Source organism: Henckelia pumila, unplaced genomic scaffold (assembly GCF_033568475.1).
Source record: "Henckelia pumila isolate YLH828 unplaced genomic scaffold, ASM3356847v2 CTG_298:::fragment_3, whole genome shotgun sequence".
NCBI classification, from domain to species: Eukaryota; Viridiplantae; Streptophyta; class Magnoliopsida; order Lamiales; family Gesneriaceae; genus Henckelia; species Henckelia pumila.
The window spans coordinates 1,090,898-1,110,000 of record NW_027331797.1 but is presented as its reverse complement, the minus strand read 5'-3'; the positions used below and the strand labels follow the sequence as shown (position 1 = coordinate 1,110,000).

The 19,103-nt window shown below is 34.5% G+C and overlaps 3 protein-coding genes across 3 annotated transcripts; 2 read left to right on the top strand and 1 right to left on the bottom strand.

Moving 5' to 3' along the window:
- The first annotated feature begins 2,676 nt into the window (after positions 1-2,676).
- LOC140870988 (patatin-like protein 2) lies at positions 2,677-5,501 on the top strand. Its single transcript, XM_073273422.1, has 7 exons — positions 2,677-2,892; positions 3,321-3,502; positions 3,603-3,789; positions 3,908-4,069; positions 4,184-4,486; positions 4,918-5,093; positions 5,239-5,501. The coding sequence occupies exons 1-7, from the start codon at positions 2,758-2,760 to the stop codon at positions 5,315-5,317; spliced, it is 1,224 nt and encodes a 407-aa protein (XP_073129523.1). The 5' UTR covers positions 2,677-2,757; the 3' UTR covers positions 5,318-5,501.
- Positions 5,502-7,165: 1,664 nt separating this feature from the next.
- Positions 7,166-10,285, top strand: LOC140870992 (patatin-like protein 3). The gene is made up of 7 exons (XM_073273431.1): positions 7,166-7,306; positions 8,168-8,349; positions 8,449-8,635; positions 8,794-8,955; positions 9,056-9,358; positions 9,575-9,750; positions 10,037-10,285. Exons 1-7 carry the CDS (start codon positions 7,166-7,168, stop codon positions 10,104-10,106), a joined length of 1,221 nt encoding a protein of 406 aa, XP_073129532.1. The 3' UTR covers positions 10,107-10,285.
- A 637-nt stretch (positions 10,286-10,922) lies between these two features.
- Positions 10,923-18,138, bottom strand: LOC140870910 (pleiotropic drug resistance protein 1-like). The gene is made up of 21 exons (XM_073273316.1): positions 17,660-18,138; positions 17,431-17,551; positions 17,235-17,323; positions 17,020-17,104; positions 16,771-16,930; positions 16,602-16,678; positions 15,753-15,897; positions 15,319-15,620; positions 14,947-15,228; positions 14,539-14,855; positions 14,298-14,458; positions 14,017-14,120; positions 13,764-13,914; positions 13,443-13,684; positions 13,018-13,350; positions 12,636-12,926; positions 12,341-12,558; positions 12,020-12,247; positions 11,758-11,929; positions 11,419-11,673; positions 10,923-11,328 (listed from the first exon to the last, which is right to left on the bottom strand). Exons 1-21 carry the CDS (start codon positions 17,992-17,994, stop codon positions 11,068-11,070), a joined length of 4,329 nt encoding a protein of 1,442 aa, XP_073129417.1. The 5' UTR covers positions 17,995-18,138; the 3' UTR covers positions 10,923-11,067.
- Positions 18,139-19,103: the final 965 nt, after the last annotated feature.

The window sequence follows — 19,103 nt, the reverse complement described above, 5'->3', positions numbered from 1 at the left end:
CAACACTAAATAATTTTCAATCCTGACTCCGCGCTTCATCATACCACACTAATCACTATCACTAATGAGTAATCGGTAATGATACATACACATACCACACCTCACTTGCCTCATTAATTACATATAAGGTCCGGCCTGCGCTCACGTACCCATATTAAACTCGTGTGCCAAGTTGCGGATTTGGTTTAACACAGATTTCGACATGTCAGAGAGCAAAAGTTAAGTATACATTGAACCCGACAAAAAAAAATACTATTACACGTTTGTTTCAAGTGCTCTATGAATTAATTTTAAAATCTAACGTGACTTTCATGTTTTTTTTTTCGCACTGTTCTTTATTTATCCAATTAATTTGGCAGGTGAAGGCAATAACTCATCCCCATATATTATTAATATAGGAGTGTATGCTTCAGCATATCCATTTTCGATATAGTATCGGTATATATCGTTTTATAGCGAAAAAACACTTTATATTTTTTTAAAAAATTATTGTTAAAAAATATTATATATTTTTATAATATTTCGGTATATCGGAATACCGATATATACCGAAATTTTTGAATTTCATACAGTTACCGAAACACAAAATCGGTATCGTCACTGTTGAAATATTATCCTACATCGGTAGAATAGAGTTCATGAGAGCCTTTAATATAGACAAAGGACAACCCTTATGACCTCTTGAGCTAACTTTCGAGGTGAGTTAGGTCCAAGTCAATTTCTAACATGGTATCAGAGCCCGGGTTCTACCGTTATGTGTTAGACGGCTCATAGCTGGCCTCACCCGTCCCATAGTTTGCCACCCGTAATATTTTCACGTTCCAGTCGTTTCATTCCTCGGCGTGAGAGGGTGTGTTGGTGTCTTAGTTTGTGTCCCACGTCGGTTGGCTAAATAACCTAAGAGCCCTTTACCTATACAAGGGAAAATCTTCCCTCTTGATCTAGCCTTTGAGGTGAGTTAGATCCAAGTCAATTTCTAACATGGTATCAAAGTCTAGACCCTCCTCTTGAGCTAGCTTTTAAGGTGAGTTGGGTCCAAGTCAATTTCTAACAATTACCGTGCCGTACCGTACCGTATCGAAAAATTCGATATTTTTTTGGTACTATAATCTCGGTATATCGAAAATTCGATATTGGTTCTCACCCATAATTATATCATACTGAAAAAAATCGATACATGTAAGGTTCCTGCTATCTGAACAAGTTATAACAAGTTATAACATATGATGATATGAAGTCACGTCTACGTGGGGTTTTATCTTGACTTAAAAAAAATGAAATTTTAAACATGTTTTTTAGTGGGGAATTTTAAACATGTCTTGCTTAAATAATCTTGCGCAATGGTCTTATCCATGAATATGATTAGCAATAAATTATGTTTTTATAAAAATGATTAAATTTATAGATTGTAAAAAAGTGAATAGAAATTAAAAGTTGGTAGTGTTTGAAAACAAATGTGAAAATTTAAAAATCAAAGTTGGGTAGTGTTTGATAAATAAGTGATTATAGTGATTTTATAACTAAAATTTTTATTAAAATCACTTTTGGAGAATCATAATCATCATATGACTAGCTTTTGGATTTCAATTAAGTTAAGGATAACCTAACACATAATCTAGGTTTAAGGAACACACAAAAGTGATTTTTTAAGCTAAAATCTAACAATCACTTTTTTTTAGTGATTGCAAACACTTCCTTAATTTAATGATTTGGTTAAATCAAAGGCTTATGATGTCAATATTCCAATTTAGCATTTTTCATTATCGTCTAAATAAATTTATTTTAAAAAATGAAGTTTGAGAATTTCATCGTGAGATCATCGCGATTTAAGTAAGTCTCATGTGCAAAAGACTTATCCGAGAAGGTATTGACAGGAAAAAATAAATGTATGATCACTGATCAAGCCATACAATTACTTCATCATCTCGAACAACGCATATGGTCAAATCCAATTTATTAATCATTGTATATTGCATTTGGTCTCTAAATAATTAGAACTTAAAATTTTAAATAAGACTAATTATATTATCACAGAAGTTATTATTTTAGTTAAGTGTTATCTGTTATGAAAAATTATTGGTATTTGATGAATTAACTGTCTCATAATCAATTAAAAAATTTCGCAATGGTCAAAAAGTCTGCTAACATGTTTCTCATGTGGGCACTACATTAAATTCAGGGCACAGTCATGCATGTAATAAAAAAAAATTAAAAAGGACCATGATTGATCTAAATTCAAACATTAATAATATAATTCCTTGAGCATCTTATGTTATCCTAATCTTAATTTTATTTTAAAATTAATCCAGCAGATGATGATTCACTCTACCAAGAAACATATATCGGTTTTAAATTAAAGTACATCTAAGAATAATTAAAAATATATATATATACCTAGCTTCGACTTACAAGTTACAGCGGATATTCGGAACCAAACAATTAGATTTGGTTTTTATTTTTTAATTACAAATTTTAAAATGAATTGGCATGACCTTTGATTGTTGATGTGGGAACGCATGAACAATAATATTAGTACGTTTAAAATAATAATTGCATTTAAGTCACATCACTCCAGATTAAAACAAAAAAAACATAAAATTTCCAAAAAATCGAAATTATATATGATCAAAGACTGTACCAAAATTTCAATTTTACCTGCAATAATTAATATTCATGGATTTCTTCCTATAAAAACACGAGTTTCATGGATCATTTGTATCAAGTAAACACTAAGTCTTCCACAATATTGTGTCTGAAATGGCCTCGTTATCTTTTAACAAAATCCAGCCTCCAACTTTTGGAAAATTAGTTACTATTCTTAGTATTGACGGTGGAGGAATTCGGGGCATCATTCCGGCCACCGCTCTTGAATTTCTTGAATCCGAGCTCCAGGTAAAATAGTCCTTTTAATCATATATATCAATTAAGATCATAATTGAATCGAGTCGAGTCGAGTCCTTTCGTTTTTGGTTAAAGGTTTTGAGCTCAAATCGAATGTAAGCTCTTAAGGTTCCAGTTAGCTTATTTTACTAGGGACTTTAATTTTTACCTTAATTTGAGTTCGATTCAACTAAAATCCAGTAGTATTTATATATAGATTATGAGGATTTATTGAACGAATTTGTAAACAATAACACAACAATTAATACTCAATTTGAAAAAAAAACACACACGCACACAAACTTTGTGTGAGCTGTCTTACATGTAAATTTTATGAGACGGATCTCTAATTGAGTCACCTATTTAAAAAAAATTATTTTTATGTCAAAAGTATTATTTTTTATTCTGAATAAACCGAGAAATGTTGAATGAATCCCCAGAAATTGGATGGTAAAGATGCTCGAATCGCGGACTACTTCGACATCGTGGCTGGAACGAGCACCGGTGGACTTGTGACGGCCATGTTGACTGCACCTGATGCCAACGATCGACCATTATACGCTGCTAAAGACATTATTCCATTCTACAAAAAACATGGACCTCACATATTTCCACAAAAAAAGTACGCATGTATACAATTTTTTTTTATTATATAATTTTACATTATGATATATTTACATGATATTGAAATGAGGGTGTGTTTTATATAATATATTTTGCAGCGGTATCATAGGGTCAGTGGAAAGCATATTGGGTCAACTTGGGAACCCCAAATACGATGGGAAGTACCTGCACCAATTGATAAAGGACAATCTGGGGGAGATTCGGTTGAATCATACTTTAACAAACGTTGTGATTCCAACGTTTGACATCAAGAATTTGCAGCCAACTATTTTCTCCTCCTTTGAGGTTTTTATTTCATTCCAATCTCTTTCTGTTTTTCATTTGTTAGCGTTGACCAAAATCGCAAAGAAATTCCATAAAATTTGACAATTTTATTGTTTGTCGTGTATATATGTCGATGCAGACGAAGACTTCTCCATATTTGGATGCATTGTTGTCCGATATATGCATCAGCACTTCTGCTGCACCAACTTATTTCCCGGCTCACTATTTCACTAACGACGACGGCTCCGGTAACTCGTCGGAGTTCAATCTAATAGACGGTGGTGTCGCCGCCAATAATCCGGTAATTAACCGTATAATAAGAAACCGACTAATTAAAGAACTTTTCGAATATATACAAGTTACAAGACTAAAACCGAACTAATAAGCCGAGTTAATTGGGCTTGTTTCTTGGCAGGCATTGATAGCCGTGGGTGAGGTAACAAAGCAAGTATTCAGAAAGGACCCGAATTTCGCCCCGATCAGGCCCATGGATTGCGGCAGATTGCTGGTGATCTCATTGAGCACTGGATCCGCAAAACAGGAAGAGAAATATACAGCACAAATGGCTTCCGGTTGGGGCCGGTTCGGGTGGCTGATTCATGGAAATTCAGCCCCTATTTTGGATGTATTCAATCAATCAAGTAAAGATATGGTGGATTATTTCTTGTCTGTCGTCTTTCAGTCCCTTTATTCTGAAGATAATTACCTCCGGATCGAAGTAAGTACATCATCATGATCATGGATAATCAAGAATTTTCACATAATACATATATAGGGAAAATTATTATTTTTTTCCGTATGTTTGTCAGCTTGCGATTTCGGTCATCTATATTTTTAGATTTCAATTTTAGTCCGCATTTTTTTTTTGTTCACAATTTTAGTAATTTTTTCGATGCGACGCTGATTTAACACCAATGCAATGCTGATGTGGAGTTGACGGGTATAGTGTCACGTAAGAATTTTCGAAGAAATTAAAATGACTAAAATTGTCAAAAATCGAAACGTGTAGCTAGGACAAAAACTGAAATAAAAAAACACGGAGGACCAAATTCACAAAGTGACAAACATTTAAAAGCAAAATTGCAGTTTTAATTACTTAATAAATATTTCGGTTTGATTATTAATTTCATGTACGTACGTTAATCGCAGGACGATTCACTAGTTGGGGTGAATGCATCTGTTGATGTTTCGACGAAGCAGAATATTGAGGAGCTTGTAGAAATTGGACAAAATTTGCTAAAGGGTCCATGCTCTAGGATTAATATGTGTACTGGAGTGCCGGAGCCAATAGTCAACGGAGGAACAAATGAAGATGCTTTGAAAAAGTATGACATTATTTTAAATATATATTTAATTACATACACGTACAATGTTTGATTTTTATTTGATCAGATCATTTTAATTCCTCCATCGATCTATATAAAAATTTGATCTTGTTAAAAGATATATAACATCTTCGTGTGTGTGCAGGTTTGCGAAGATACTGTCCGATGAGCAGAAACTCCGACGATCAAAGGCAGCTACGCAAAACAATTCGGATGCGAATTGAATATATATATATGAATTGACACCAGCTGCATGTGGCTTCAGTTATAACATATATATATATGTGTGTGTTCATTTTGTTTAATTATCCAAGAAATTGTTGTGATTGAGATACAATAAAATGTATTGCATAATAAACTAAGATGAATTTTTTACTTGTACGTTTGCAACAAGGTGATAATGTTATATATTAAGTATGTTCTTTATGATTCTAACTATTGACTTTGATTTTGTCATAGTACTTATAATTGTGAATTATTAGGTAGGACAAAATTAATTATAATTAAACTAGTTGGATAAAAAGTACTAAAAAGTTCACTCAGAAAACTTTAATCTACAAAACTCATGAAATAATATTCTCGTCAAATTAAATAAATTTTAGCTTATTTTCTTATACCACAAACCCAAATGACAGAAAGTTATTATTATTTTTTGATAGTGTTAAGTCATATTCTCAAATATATATACTAGATCATATTTTGTTTTCACCTTGCTTTAGCAACCTGCTCCTTGTTGGGATCTACTCATAATTAATAAGTCTGTATGTGCTACACTTGGAGTAACAATCTATCTATATTTTTAATATGATATGCCTGAACTCAAAATAAAAATATGTGAGATCAATCAAATTAATATCAATATCAAACAATCCCACTATATTTTAAGAGATATGTTACAATTTTTCTTCATTCGAATAGTTTTGTATCTTCAAATGCAACATGTAATTGATGTAACATGTAATTGAGTATGTAATCGTGTACATATAACATTTTTTATTTTTAATACAAAATTAATCTCTAGAATTTTCGTCGTGGGTACGTTCATAGTGATTTACATTATTGAGAGGTTCTTTCGGAGCAGTTATGGTTCAGCCCTTGTTGTTCTGTAGCTTTCAGCATCGCATATGGCCACTACGTAAATAATGAAAGACTTATAATTTTAGATTACATGAATTATATTATCAAATTAAGCCTCATGAGTTATATATGACAAATTACAGTATTTAAAGCATTAATTTATGTCTCATATTAATTGACTCAGAAATTTTTAAACAATTTTCGCGATCATCAACCAACATGTGGGCATGACCAGAATAAATTAAATTTAGGACACGGTCATGCATGTATTAAAAAAAATTTGAGTATATCAATTTAATATGTGAAACGGATCTATATTCATGAAATGAGTGGATCCGCTCCATACATATAGTAAAAAGTAATATTTTTATGAGTCGAATCGGATCGAAAATCTATCTCACAAAATTTAACTCATGAGACGTTCTTAGGGGAGATTTTATGTTTAAAAAAAAATAGGATACTGGTTGATCTAAATTCAAACAAGAAATGTATATATAGATAGATACACAAAAAACTTCCAGAAAACCCACTCATGTGTCAATTTTTTGAGACGGATTTTTAACCCGAACTGATCCATGAAAAACATTATATAACTATATCAAATTAAAAGTATTAGTTTTCACTCAAAAAAAAGTATTAGTTTTAACCATAGATATGTATCAAATATACTCATCCCACGAATCTATATCAGCGAGATCGTCTCATAAGAAATGATCTACTCATGATATGTATCAGTTAAAATTACATTTAAGAATAATTGATTAATACTTAGCAGCAAGTTACAGCTGATTAAACATAAAAAATCAACAACAAAAAATAAAAATAAAAATTGTACAACCAGAAATATAATTTAATTGGTACGACTTTGATTTGATTGTTGTGTGGAAAGCATGGGAAATATTAATATTAATGGACAAGCCAGATTTCTTCCTATAAAAACCCTATAAGCTAGCTAACTCGAGTTTCATATATATCAACATATCGTGTCTCAAGTAATGGCCTCTTCCTTGTTATCTTTTAATAAAATCCAGCCTCCAGCCTTTGGAAAATTAGTTACTATTCTTAGTATAGATGGTGGAGGAATTCGGGGCATTATTCCCGCCACCATTCTTCAATTTCTTGAATCCCAACTCCAGGTAATTAATTAATATCTATACTTCTATATATATATATATATTATTTTAGATTGCAAACGAATTGAATTTAGCTTTTTAATTTTTGTTTTTTTAAAAGGGTTTTTTTTGTTTTTATCTTAAATTGAGTTTATGATGTAGAGGTTTCACGTTAAAATTATAGTCAACTTATTTTGCGAGATACTTTTTTTTTTTTTTTAGAACAAATTAGAAATTCAATGAATCTGAGAAAATGAATACAAGAAAGAAGAAACACTCGATAATAAATTAATGGGAAAATTGCTTTTTTGTCCTGTATGTTTGTCACTTTGCGATTTTGGTCCTTTATATTTTCAGATTGCAGTTTTAGTCCGCTATCTTTATTTTTTTGGCAATTTTAGTCATTTTTCCGATGTGGCGCTGACGTGGCACCAATTCAATGCTGATGTGGAGCTGACGTGTACAGTGTCACGTCAGCATTTTCGAAGAAAAAGGACCGGAATTGCCAAAAATCGAAACATACAGGACTAAAACTGAAATGTGAAAACATAAAGGACCAAAATCGCAAAGTGACAAACATACGGGACTAAATTTGCAATTTTTCCAAAATTAATTTATGTGATTTTATAATAATTGTAAATGATATACGCTCAAGCACGACAAAATGGAGAGAGTCGATCGAATGTGTCTCAATCAACAACTTGCAAGTTTGTACAAGTCTTTCACTCCATCTTGAATCAATTCATCAAGAAACTTCTGGTGGAGGCCACTCAATATATTTTTGGATAATTAATTAAGAATCGAAATATATATGTTTTTTTTTAAAATTATTTTTCAAAATACGCATATACATTAATTATTCAAAATTCTAATAATTTTTCCTAGATATTGGATGGTAAAGATGCTCGGATCGTGGACTACTTCGACATTGTGGCTGGAACGAGCACCGGAGGACTTGTGACGGCCATGTTGACCGCACCCGATGCCAACAATCGACCATTATATGCAGCTAAAGACATTGTTCCGTTCTACACGAAACATGGACCTCACATATTTCCACAAAAAGGGTACGCATATATAATTAAATTATAATTTTACATTAAGATAGAGTTACATGCATGATACTGAAATTTGAGGTTTTATTTTTAAACTTTTTTTTTTTGCAGAGGTATCATAGGATCGGTGGAGAACACATTGGTTCAAATTGGGAACCCTAAATACGATGGGAAGTACCTGCACCAGTTGATAAGGGACAATTTGGGGCAGACTAGGTTGCACCAAACTCTAACAAACGTTGTGATTCCAACGTTTGACATCAAGAATTTGCAGCCAACTATTTTCTCCTCATTTGAGGTCTTTTTTTTAATTCCAATCTCTTTCTGTTTTACATTAATATTTGTTAGCTAGCGATCTGATTCGAATACAAGTTGACCAAAATCGCAAAAGAAAAATAGTACTAAAATTTAATGATAAATTGTTTTGTCATATATATATATATGTGGATGATGCAGACGAAGACTTCTCCAGCTTTGGATGCATTGTTGTCCGATATATGCATCGGAACTTCTGCGGCTCCAACTTATTTTCCGGCTCACTATTTCACTAATGATGACGGCTCCGGGAAAACATCGGAGTTCAATCTAATAGACGGTGGTGTCGCCGCTAATAATCCGGTAATTAATTAACCATATAATATTAAAGAAGTTGTCGAATATATATATACAAGTTACAAGACTAAAAAACCGAATGGGGCTAATTGTTTCTTGGCTGCAGGCATTGATAGCCGTGGGTGAGGTAACAAAACAAGTATTCAGAAAAGACCCAAATTTCGCCCCGATCAGGCCCATGGATTGCAGGAGAATGCTGGTGATCTCATTGAGCACTGGATCTGCAAAACAGGAAGAGAAATACACAGCAGAAATGGCAGCCAGTTGGGGTCGGTTTGGGTGGTTGGTTCATGGAAATTCAACCCCTATTTTAGAAGTATTCAGTCAAGCAAGTAAAGATATGGTGGATTATTTCTTGTCCATCGTTTTCCAGTCCCTTAATTCTGAAGAAAATTACCTCCGGATTGAAGTAAGTCCCTTTATATATATATATATATATATATATATATATATATGAGTTCTTTTATGGTGCCCAATACTATATGCCCACTTCATGCCCACCATGTACAAGTTAACTCATTTATTGTATCGGTCAACTCATCTATTATACATGGTGGACATGCAGTGGGCATATAAGTAATTAAACAAACATGCATGATGATTATTTTCTTGATACTGCAATTAGGATGATGCATTAGTTGGGGCCAATGCATCTGTTGATGTTTCAACGAAGCAGAATCTGGACGAGCTTGTAAAGATTGGACAAAATTTGCTCAAGGGTCCACGCTCTAGGATTGATCTCCGAACCGGAGCCTCAGAAACTGTAGCCGCCGGAGGAACAAACCAGGATGCTTTGATAAAGTATGTTATATATACATAATCATTTTTTTATCTCTCCGTTTTTGGCCATTTTTTTTAAATTGAGAATGTTGATGTGATACAATATATAATGCTGAATACATATCGATGTATTAGTGTCACGACACCCGGGCGTTAAGTTGAAAAATAGACTAAAATTGTGGAAAAATTAAGATAGACTGAAAAATTTGATAATATATATATATATATATATATAAAAAATTTAGTATGATTTTATTTGATATATTTTTTGTCCATCTAAATTATGTTTTATAAAATTCTTTTGCAGTTTTGCAAAAATATTGTCCGAGGAACAGAAACTCCGACGATCAAACGCAGCTACGCAGAATAATGCTTGAGCGTGGATTATGCAGTGACCATGCAACTGTGGCTTAATTTATTCGTGTGTATTTATTGCTTTCTCTTTCTGTAAGAAAAATTGTTGTGATTTTGATAAAATAAAGGGAAATTGATTTCTTCTTTTTTTTCCAAATATGTTTGTCCATTATGACATTCTAATCAGATTTCAATTTTAATATATTATCTGTTTATTTTTTGAAATTTTAATCTTCTTTCCAACCTTGAGTTAATCTTCAAAATTTTGTGAGTGAAAAATTGAGAAGTGGTTCTTATAAGTCCTCCCAAAAACTACTATAAGTTGTCTTTTCCGTTTGATGTGAAAGATAGCACATTGATTGATTAATAATCATTGTTTTGTTCAATGCTTGGCTCAAGTTCTTCCAAAGATTAGTCACGCACCATTGTCTAATTCATGAACCAAACAATTTAGAATGGCCAATTAATTCACCGCCGAACCCTTGATCTTCCTTTTAAATAGCTACATTCCATTAAAAATTTATATACCATCATCATCATCGTTACCATGTTAGAAATTGTGAAAGAATGGAAGACCAAGAGATTTCCTGTGTGTGGAGGTTAATTATGTCATGGAATTGTCCTGTCACTCGTTCCATGTAACATCCAATAATTTTGGGCAACATCTTAAGTTTATAACCGTACTTCAAAAAACTAGGAAATGAAATATTTTAAGAATGTTGAGATGTTCAAGCTTGGCCTTCGTATTGTTGTGTGCCAAACTTGTTTATGAAACCATAATTGAAACTCTGGCGAATGAGAATTGGAAAGCATGACAACTTTGGTTGGGTTAAAAGGAATAAAAAACCACTTGAATTCACTGATACACATTTGGGAAAGACAAATAATTTCTTAATTACACATTATCTTAAGATCTACCAAGCCAAATCTTATCCGCTACAATAGAATAGTACTTGTATGTATATTAAAAACTTCGGAACCATCTCATCTCCTCTGGAAATTGAATGTTTTGATGGCATAGGCAAAAATGACTGTGAAAAGTACCACGAATCCGAGAAGTATGGCCGCAACTGGTCCAAGCATGCTGTGTTTGAACCCGAAGTAACGGTCCAAGAATTGTTCCACTGTTTCATCTGTGCCTTCCAATTTGTCCTGAACTTGTCCGAATTGCGATATTATGAAACCATACAAGGTGTAGGCCACGGGTGTTAACCAGTAGTACCATCTCCACCATATCGGTATTCTCTGTCACAAAGAAAATTAGCATTCTTTTGTTAGTACTTTGTGAGTATATATGGAGACCAGAACAATGGATGGTTTTGTTGAAGAACTTACTGGTCGTGGGACGATGAATCCCGAGAAGAGGTTCCAAAGTCCGTAGAAGAAAGAAGAAACAACCGCAGCTACGTTGTGATTAGGTGTGACAGCCACAGCCATCATGCCATACAACACGAAGTACAATAGTGAGAAGAACATGAAATAAAAGAACCAGAAAAATTTCTCCACCGTCCAGTCGAATTTCATCATAGAGTAGACAATGAGACTGTACACCAATGATTGTACGAAAACATACGGAATTTCGATGAGAAACTGCAATAGAAAAGAAGAGCTTTGTTAGTAGTGCATCTCAGCATCAAAGGTTGCAATATTCATGCATCCTTAGCCTGTATTTACCTGTGAGAAAGCATATGGTAAAGCTGAATACATTCCGGCTGCTTTTTCCCTGTAGAAGACCGTTCGCTCGACAGCCACGACAGGCTGAGCTGTGGAGGCGTATTGGAATCCCAGAAAGAGGATAGCAGCATACATAGAACCCATGGCATTGAATAGATCTTGTTGAGTTTTCCTGAGGAACACAACATTTCGATATTATTAACATGAATGGAATATAAGATGTTGTAAACCTGTTGGTGGTTACAAGTTTCTTTCTACTTACCATTTAGAACCAAGTTTCCAAAACATTGTCCCGAATATAAGGGCAATGCACACTGTGAACAAAAATCTGACGGCTGTATAAGGAGGATTCCGCCAGTACGACCAGTGTTGCTTCCACAGGCAAGCTACGCATTGCATGAGGAAAGATTGGGAGTATTGGTTAGGGAAATACAAGTCTTTCGTGCCAGGACGAGAGACGCTTAACTCCTTGATCAGGGCTTTATTCCTCCTGTGAATTTTTTTCTTATTAGCAGATAGAACTTTTCAAGAATGGTAAGTTTTCTTTTTATTTTCATCAAAATTATGAGGGGACAATACTAACCCCAAAAGTTCTGACTTTTTGTAGTGCTCGGCAAAATCGACCCCCAAGAGCATTTCTTGTGCTGAAGTTGAGACTTCCAACATCCAGGTTGCGGGATTGATACCGTCTTTGATCTTTGGTACTCCTTCTACTCCTTCAAAGTACTTGATCAAATGAGATGAGTGGTGTCCCAATGGTCCAACATAGATATCTTGCCCTCCTCGTTTCATCAAAAATAACTGCAAAATTGTGTCATTTTTAGCGATCATTTAATAACCAAAGTTTATACATCTGTTTGAACTTTGGTTCAGCTTACCTCATCAAATGCTTCAAATATATCGATGCTAGGCTGGTGGATGGTGCATACTACAGTTCTTCCGGTGTTTACCGTATTCCTGACTGTTCTCATCACAATTGCAGCGGCTCTAGCATCAAGGCCTGAAGTTGGTTCATCCATGAATATGATAGATGGGTTTGCTACAAGTTCCACTGCTATTGTAAGCCTCTTTCGCTGCTCGGTCGAGAGACCACTGATCCCAGGCAATCCAACCAAAGCTCCTCTCAGAGGCGTAAGTTCAACAAGTTCCATCACCTCTTCAATGAACGTCTGTAAACATACAAGGGAAGTTGTCATTTACTAGGAGAATCTTAGCACCCAAATCAATACAATATATAAAATGATGTTTGGTTGTACTAACCTTCCTAGTGTTTGCATCAACATCTGGAGGCAACCTTAACCAGGCCGAGAAAATAAGGGACTCGTGAACTGTGACATTTGGCGAGTGAATGTCGTTCTGCTCACAATATCCAGAAATCCTAGCAAATGTTGCCTGGTTCTTCGGATACCCTGAGATCGTAATAGTTCCCTCGATGTATCCTCCTGTTTTTCTTCCAGCTAACACATCCATCAAGGTTGTTTTACCGGCTCCACTAACGCCCATCAAAGCTGTAAGAACGCCTGGCCTGAAAGCGCCGCTCACACCCTTCAAGAGCTCCAATCTATCTTCAGTGGCACCTTGAGCTTTCATTTCCTGCAAAAAATCAAGCACTGAATGAGCTACTTCTACATGTAATGACACATTTGAATAAGCATGAAGTGATTGTTTTTTAAGCAATAACATACCGGTGGCATGTCAACTGAGTATCTAATGTCATCAAAAGTGAGGGAATGTGGCTCAAATGGCAGAATCATTCCTCGTTTCCGGTTCTCATTGGCTGCAACTGCATCTTCTCTGACAGACGAGGATCCAGAAGAGACACTTCTACGTTTACTAGCAGTTCCAGGAGCTGAAACTTGATCGACTAAGTCACCCTGTTGGACATCTTCACTTCCTTCGGGCAACACAGCTCTAGGCTTATCAAATGCTGCACAATTTTTGGACTCTATTAATTGCTGAATGTTATTAATAAAGAGCTTGAAAGAATTCAGAGTAGAAACACCTACAGTCCAGAAACGTCAGGGCCAGAATATAGAGAGCGTTTAACAGAAATATGAATCCAAATGTAACTCCCAATCCTATCCAATACCAGTATGGATAAGGAAAGAACCCTCGGGACTTCATCACAATTTCTCCCAATTTGACTCCGTTTACCAACTATAAAATGATAAAAATTCAGCATTAGTTTGGTTTTAACAAATGTGCATACATATAAACACAAAATAATCTAAACTTGAAATGTACAATCCATTGTCTTACTTTGCTCCAACTGTGCCCGGTGAATTCGTTGACAACAATCGCGTTTTGCGTGTACATCAATGGTGATGACCAATAACCCCATATCCACCATGGTTTCACGTCGTCTGCAACCATAATATGCGATCAGTTGTTAGAAAGCGGATATTTAAGAGCTCGAGTACTAGATAAAAAAGATCTGTTTTGCGATGGTTCGAACTAATAGGAACTGGGCTAATGCTAGTGTATTTTTTAAAGAACATGTTTTGTAAAAGATGTTGGAATTTGTAATCAACAATTTATACCTCGTGACAGGACAAAGCCACCTAATGCAAAAAGCATGAGCAATGCAAACAGGCCGAACGTGTTTGCGATAACCATAGTCCGGCCACACGCTCCAATAAGTCTGAACAATGCTCCTGCGGTCTGGTGCAAAGTCAGGAGTAATATGTATTGCTTGAACAATCTGCAATAAAAGAATTCTTGATCAATAAAATTTGAACAAGTGATGAATCGATTAGTCCTTCTAAGGAAGGACGTGCATACCTTCCTACGTTAGGATCGAATCCCATGATGTAGTACGAGAAAAAGGTCCATATGGCAACTTCAACGAAGGTAATTGGAACTTTTAGGACCCAAGATGGAATAGCATATGCCCATGCAGGGAAGAAGGACATATTCCTTTGCTTGTAGAATACAGGAAGCTTGTAGATCGTCATAGCAAGCTCGGACAATCCATTGAACAATGTGAGAATCACAGCAAAAAACAGAGCACCGATGTACATAGAACCATCGTCGACATCATCTTTGTGCATCTTGACTCGTAGGAAGACAGTCGTGGCAATCAACGCCAGCGTAATGAGCTGCAAGAAAATATGAGAACTTCGTACTGTTAGCAATATGCATTCGACTTTAACAAAGGTATGCGTACGAGTTCTGCGCGTGAGTGCATGCCTGGAAGAGCTTGAAGTAATAGACAAACGCATTTCTTTTCATCAACAAGTACTCTCTATCTTTGCAGGCTTTCAAGAGTTCTTTCTGCCCAACACCATACTTGTCTTTACTCAGAGCAGCCGGATGGCTTCTGCTCTTATCATACCGATTCGCTAGCTCATCCCCTAGTCTTTGTCCGTCTGCATATGACTGGAACGCCTCCGCGAATTCAGTCACTGTGATGAACCGGTAAGGCTCATCCTTGCGTGCCCAATATTGCTTCTGATCTTTTTTCGACGTCACCTGCGTATTGTAAGTTTAACATCTCATTAGAACAAATGCAACACATACATATCTTTAAAGGGTTGTTATCTTTATGATCATACTGATTACCTCTTGCAAGAAATCGGCAACTCCTTTCCTCTTGGGACATTTGAAACCCATGGATTCAAAGAAACCGACGACGTTTTCCCTGGGGCCGTGATAGACAATCTGGCCATCGGACAAGAGGACAATATCGTCGAACAGATTGTAGGTCTCGGGAGCAGGCTGCAAGAGGGAAATAAACGCAGTTCCCTTCATGATTTGCACATACTGCCGAAGCATATTGACAATCTGGTAAGTGGTGGAACTATCCAATCCTGTTGATATTTCGTCCATGAAAAGTGCTTTTGCTGGTCCAACCAGCATTTCACCTGTCATATATATATATTTTGTTTTCTTCAGTTTTCTATACAATCACATCTATTCACTTTAGCGTAAACTTTGATGTTCAAAATTCTGGATATATATGCATGCCACCATTAATGAATGTTTAGTTAGATTACCGGTCGTAACACGTTTTCTTTGGCCACCGGAAATTCCCCGTATCATCTCATCTCCGACCATGGTATCGGCGCAAACGTCGAGACCCAAAACCTTGAGGATGTAATCTGTGACAACATTTGCTTCATCTCCTTCAGTTGCCGCTGCCTACAATTATGTATCATGTTTTTTGGTAAATTTCCAGCCAACATATATATATTTATCGAATAACAAGAAATGTGTTTGTTGTTCAATGTATGTAATAAGAAAATGATGAAATAATTTCTTTGATACTTCTACGGTTTCAACTTAGAAATATTAGAAGTTGTATCAAAGGAACTCTAGGCGAGTCTTGTCCTTTGTTTTTGAGTCGTTTTGTTTGTAACTCATGATTTATGTCGGTGTTTTATAAATGTTATTTACTCGGCAAAATAAAAGAAATTTGTATCAAAATGTTTATTATTTTTTACACTTTTGACAAATATCTTTTCAAAATCTTAATCATATATTCTTGGATTCAAAATTTTCCAAAAGGTGTTTTTAAATATTGGAGCTCGAGCTCCGCCAATCATGCGGTGTTGCCGGATTCAAATGTACGACTATGAATAAAATATAGTAATAACTTATCCTTTACAAAAAAATTATTTCTTTAATTTTAAAACACAGAAATATTCAGCCTCTGGACTATATTCTAAGCAATATTCTAGTCCAAGTTTCTAGAAACGTTAAACTTTTTCCATACGGACAAGTTAACACATTATAAAAAATTCACGAATATTTTATTTTCAATCATTTCAATATTTTAGTTTTAAATAACAATTAAAGAAAAGGATAATGCGACTATGTAAAGGGAGCTTTAATTAGTTTTTCACCTTCATGTAGATATCGATATCGGGGTCGGGTTTGATATTTGCTGCTTTCTCCCTCCTTGACAGTTCCGCCAACATCTCTGTACAATTACAAAATAAATATTTTTAATAAATAATAATAATAATAATATTTCCCTTTCAATAAATTAATTAATAACCAAAAACAACGAACCGTATCGATCGCCTACTCCTTGGCATCGAGCAGAAAATGCCAAGGTTTCTCTTACGGTCATTTCTCCAATATGCAAATCGGTCTGGCTAATGTATGCTGCGGTTCTTTGTGGTACAAATTCATCCAGTCCATGCCCATTATAAGTCACACTTCCAGATACCTGCACAATATAATATCAATATTCTTGTTTATTATAAAAATATTGGAGAATTATTAATTAATGGTTGTTTCAGATTCAAAGATGCTGACTTTTAGAGCTGGATCAAGCTTTCCAGCCAAAGCCAACAGAAGGGATGTCTTTCCTGAACTAGGAGGGCCTAAAAGCAGAGTCATTCTGCAGAAAACATTCCAAAAAAGCAAGCCATTGGTATATATATATATATATATATATATATAATATATCCCACGTAAAATTTACTAAATTTTTAGTCTTTTTAGTTTGTGATATGTATATATAATCTCACCTGCAAGGTTTGATGATTCCGCTGACATTCTTGAGTATAGTGAAAGGCTTCTTTCCACTCGGAAGCAAATGGAGAGTGTTCAAAACTCCCTTTTTAAACAAAGAAAATCATATATACAAATTAATCAAACCCCTCCTCTGTTTTAGGATCAATTCTTGAGATTTTGGCAGAGTGTATATAATTTTTTCTTACTTACCTCAGCCATATTGAGAATGAAGTTGAGAAAAGTTGGCAAAGACCTGCTCTGACTGAAGGCTTCTGCATCGATACACAGATGCTCATATCTCACTTCGATCGTAGGCAAATCAATCCCCACTCTGCAACAACCGAATTAATTATAAAACCAAGAAAATATCATCAACCAAAAGGAAAAAAAAAAAAAAAAACACGCAAGTATATTATTTATTATATATATATATATATACCTGTCAATCCTGTTCCTGAGCTTGTGCAAGAACTTCTCGTTGTCTTCTTCCACAGTATTAACGAGCCTCTCGATCAAGTTCCTCTTATCATTGAATCCAAGATCCCCGACATCGATTTCGTTGGCCCCTTTGGATCCGAACAAGAGCCCTTTCCTGAGACGATCGAAAGTGGGCAATTTCTCGAGTGCAGCCCATTTCAAGGCCTCTTCGTCATCCTCCTCGCGCGATGATCGAGAGAATACTTCGATACCCGTGTTCCGCCATAGATTGGAGCTGTTTGCTCTTCCACTCGCTCTTAAACTGCCGCTAGCTTTGTACAGATCACCAGGATCCATAATTGATTTTATTTTCACCACAATTATATATATATATATTATGGGTTCCAAATTCTCTTTGCTACAGTATTGATCTCATGAGAATGGAAACCAAGTGTGGTTCCGTTTAATTTCTCAAGTCCTCTCCTCTAGCTAGATTTGTATTATTTATATTATATAGTTGGAGTAGTTTCTCAAGTTGGGAGATATAAAATGATTTGTAAGGTCTGCTGAGAAGCTTCCCTGTTTAAAATAAGCCAACCTAATTTGACTACAGGAATTTTTTTTATTTAGCGGTCAATATATGCAATTATATTTTTTTATTCATATATCCAAATATAAAGCCCGGCCTTCCCACTGATAGAACCATTTTTGGAATCTCAATGTTTGTTTTCCTTTCACAATATTTATATCACAAGTCATCTCTTATAATTCTTTTGTTCTAAATTGATTTGTCACGTTAACATCATATTTAACTCATATTTTTTATTGTAAAAAGTTTTAGGTCCTATTTTTCTAAATATAAGGTTTTAAATACAATTGAATCTTATAATTTGTATTTTAAATTTTTTACGAAAAATGCTGTTGGACTTTATATATATATATATGGTCAAATATGTGAGAAATGGGGCCGGAGAAATTAATTTATAGTTTTTAGATTTATAAAAGAGTCGCCAATTGAGAATAATGCATTGCTGCCAGATTGTCGAATAAGCTGCATAGCCTCCATCGACATATATTTTTACATTATATTATATATTATTTATACACATAGTAATGATATATATATATATATATATATATATATTAAACGATATGTGAATAAATAGTAAATTATTATAACTATTTACAATGAGAGAGATCTTAGATTTAAATATATGAAACGCATTTAAATTGATTGCTGTAATTAAAAGGCTCATTTCGGTTTTGTCATACTAGTTTTAAACTTTGGATTATTTTGGTAAACGGCACAAAAAAAAAATACTGATATAACATCTAAAAATATTTTATGTTATATTAAAAATGATAACTTATTTAGATATCACATCAATAATCGAAGGCAACCATATATCATTACATCAATTGTAACGCTACTACCCTTACAAAGAAATTTAAATTCAACTGTTTGT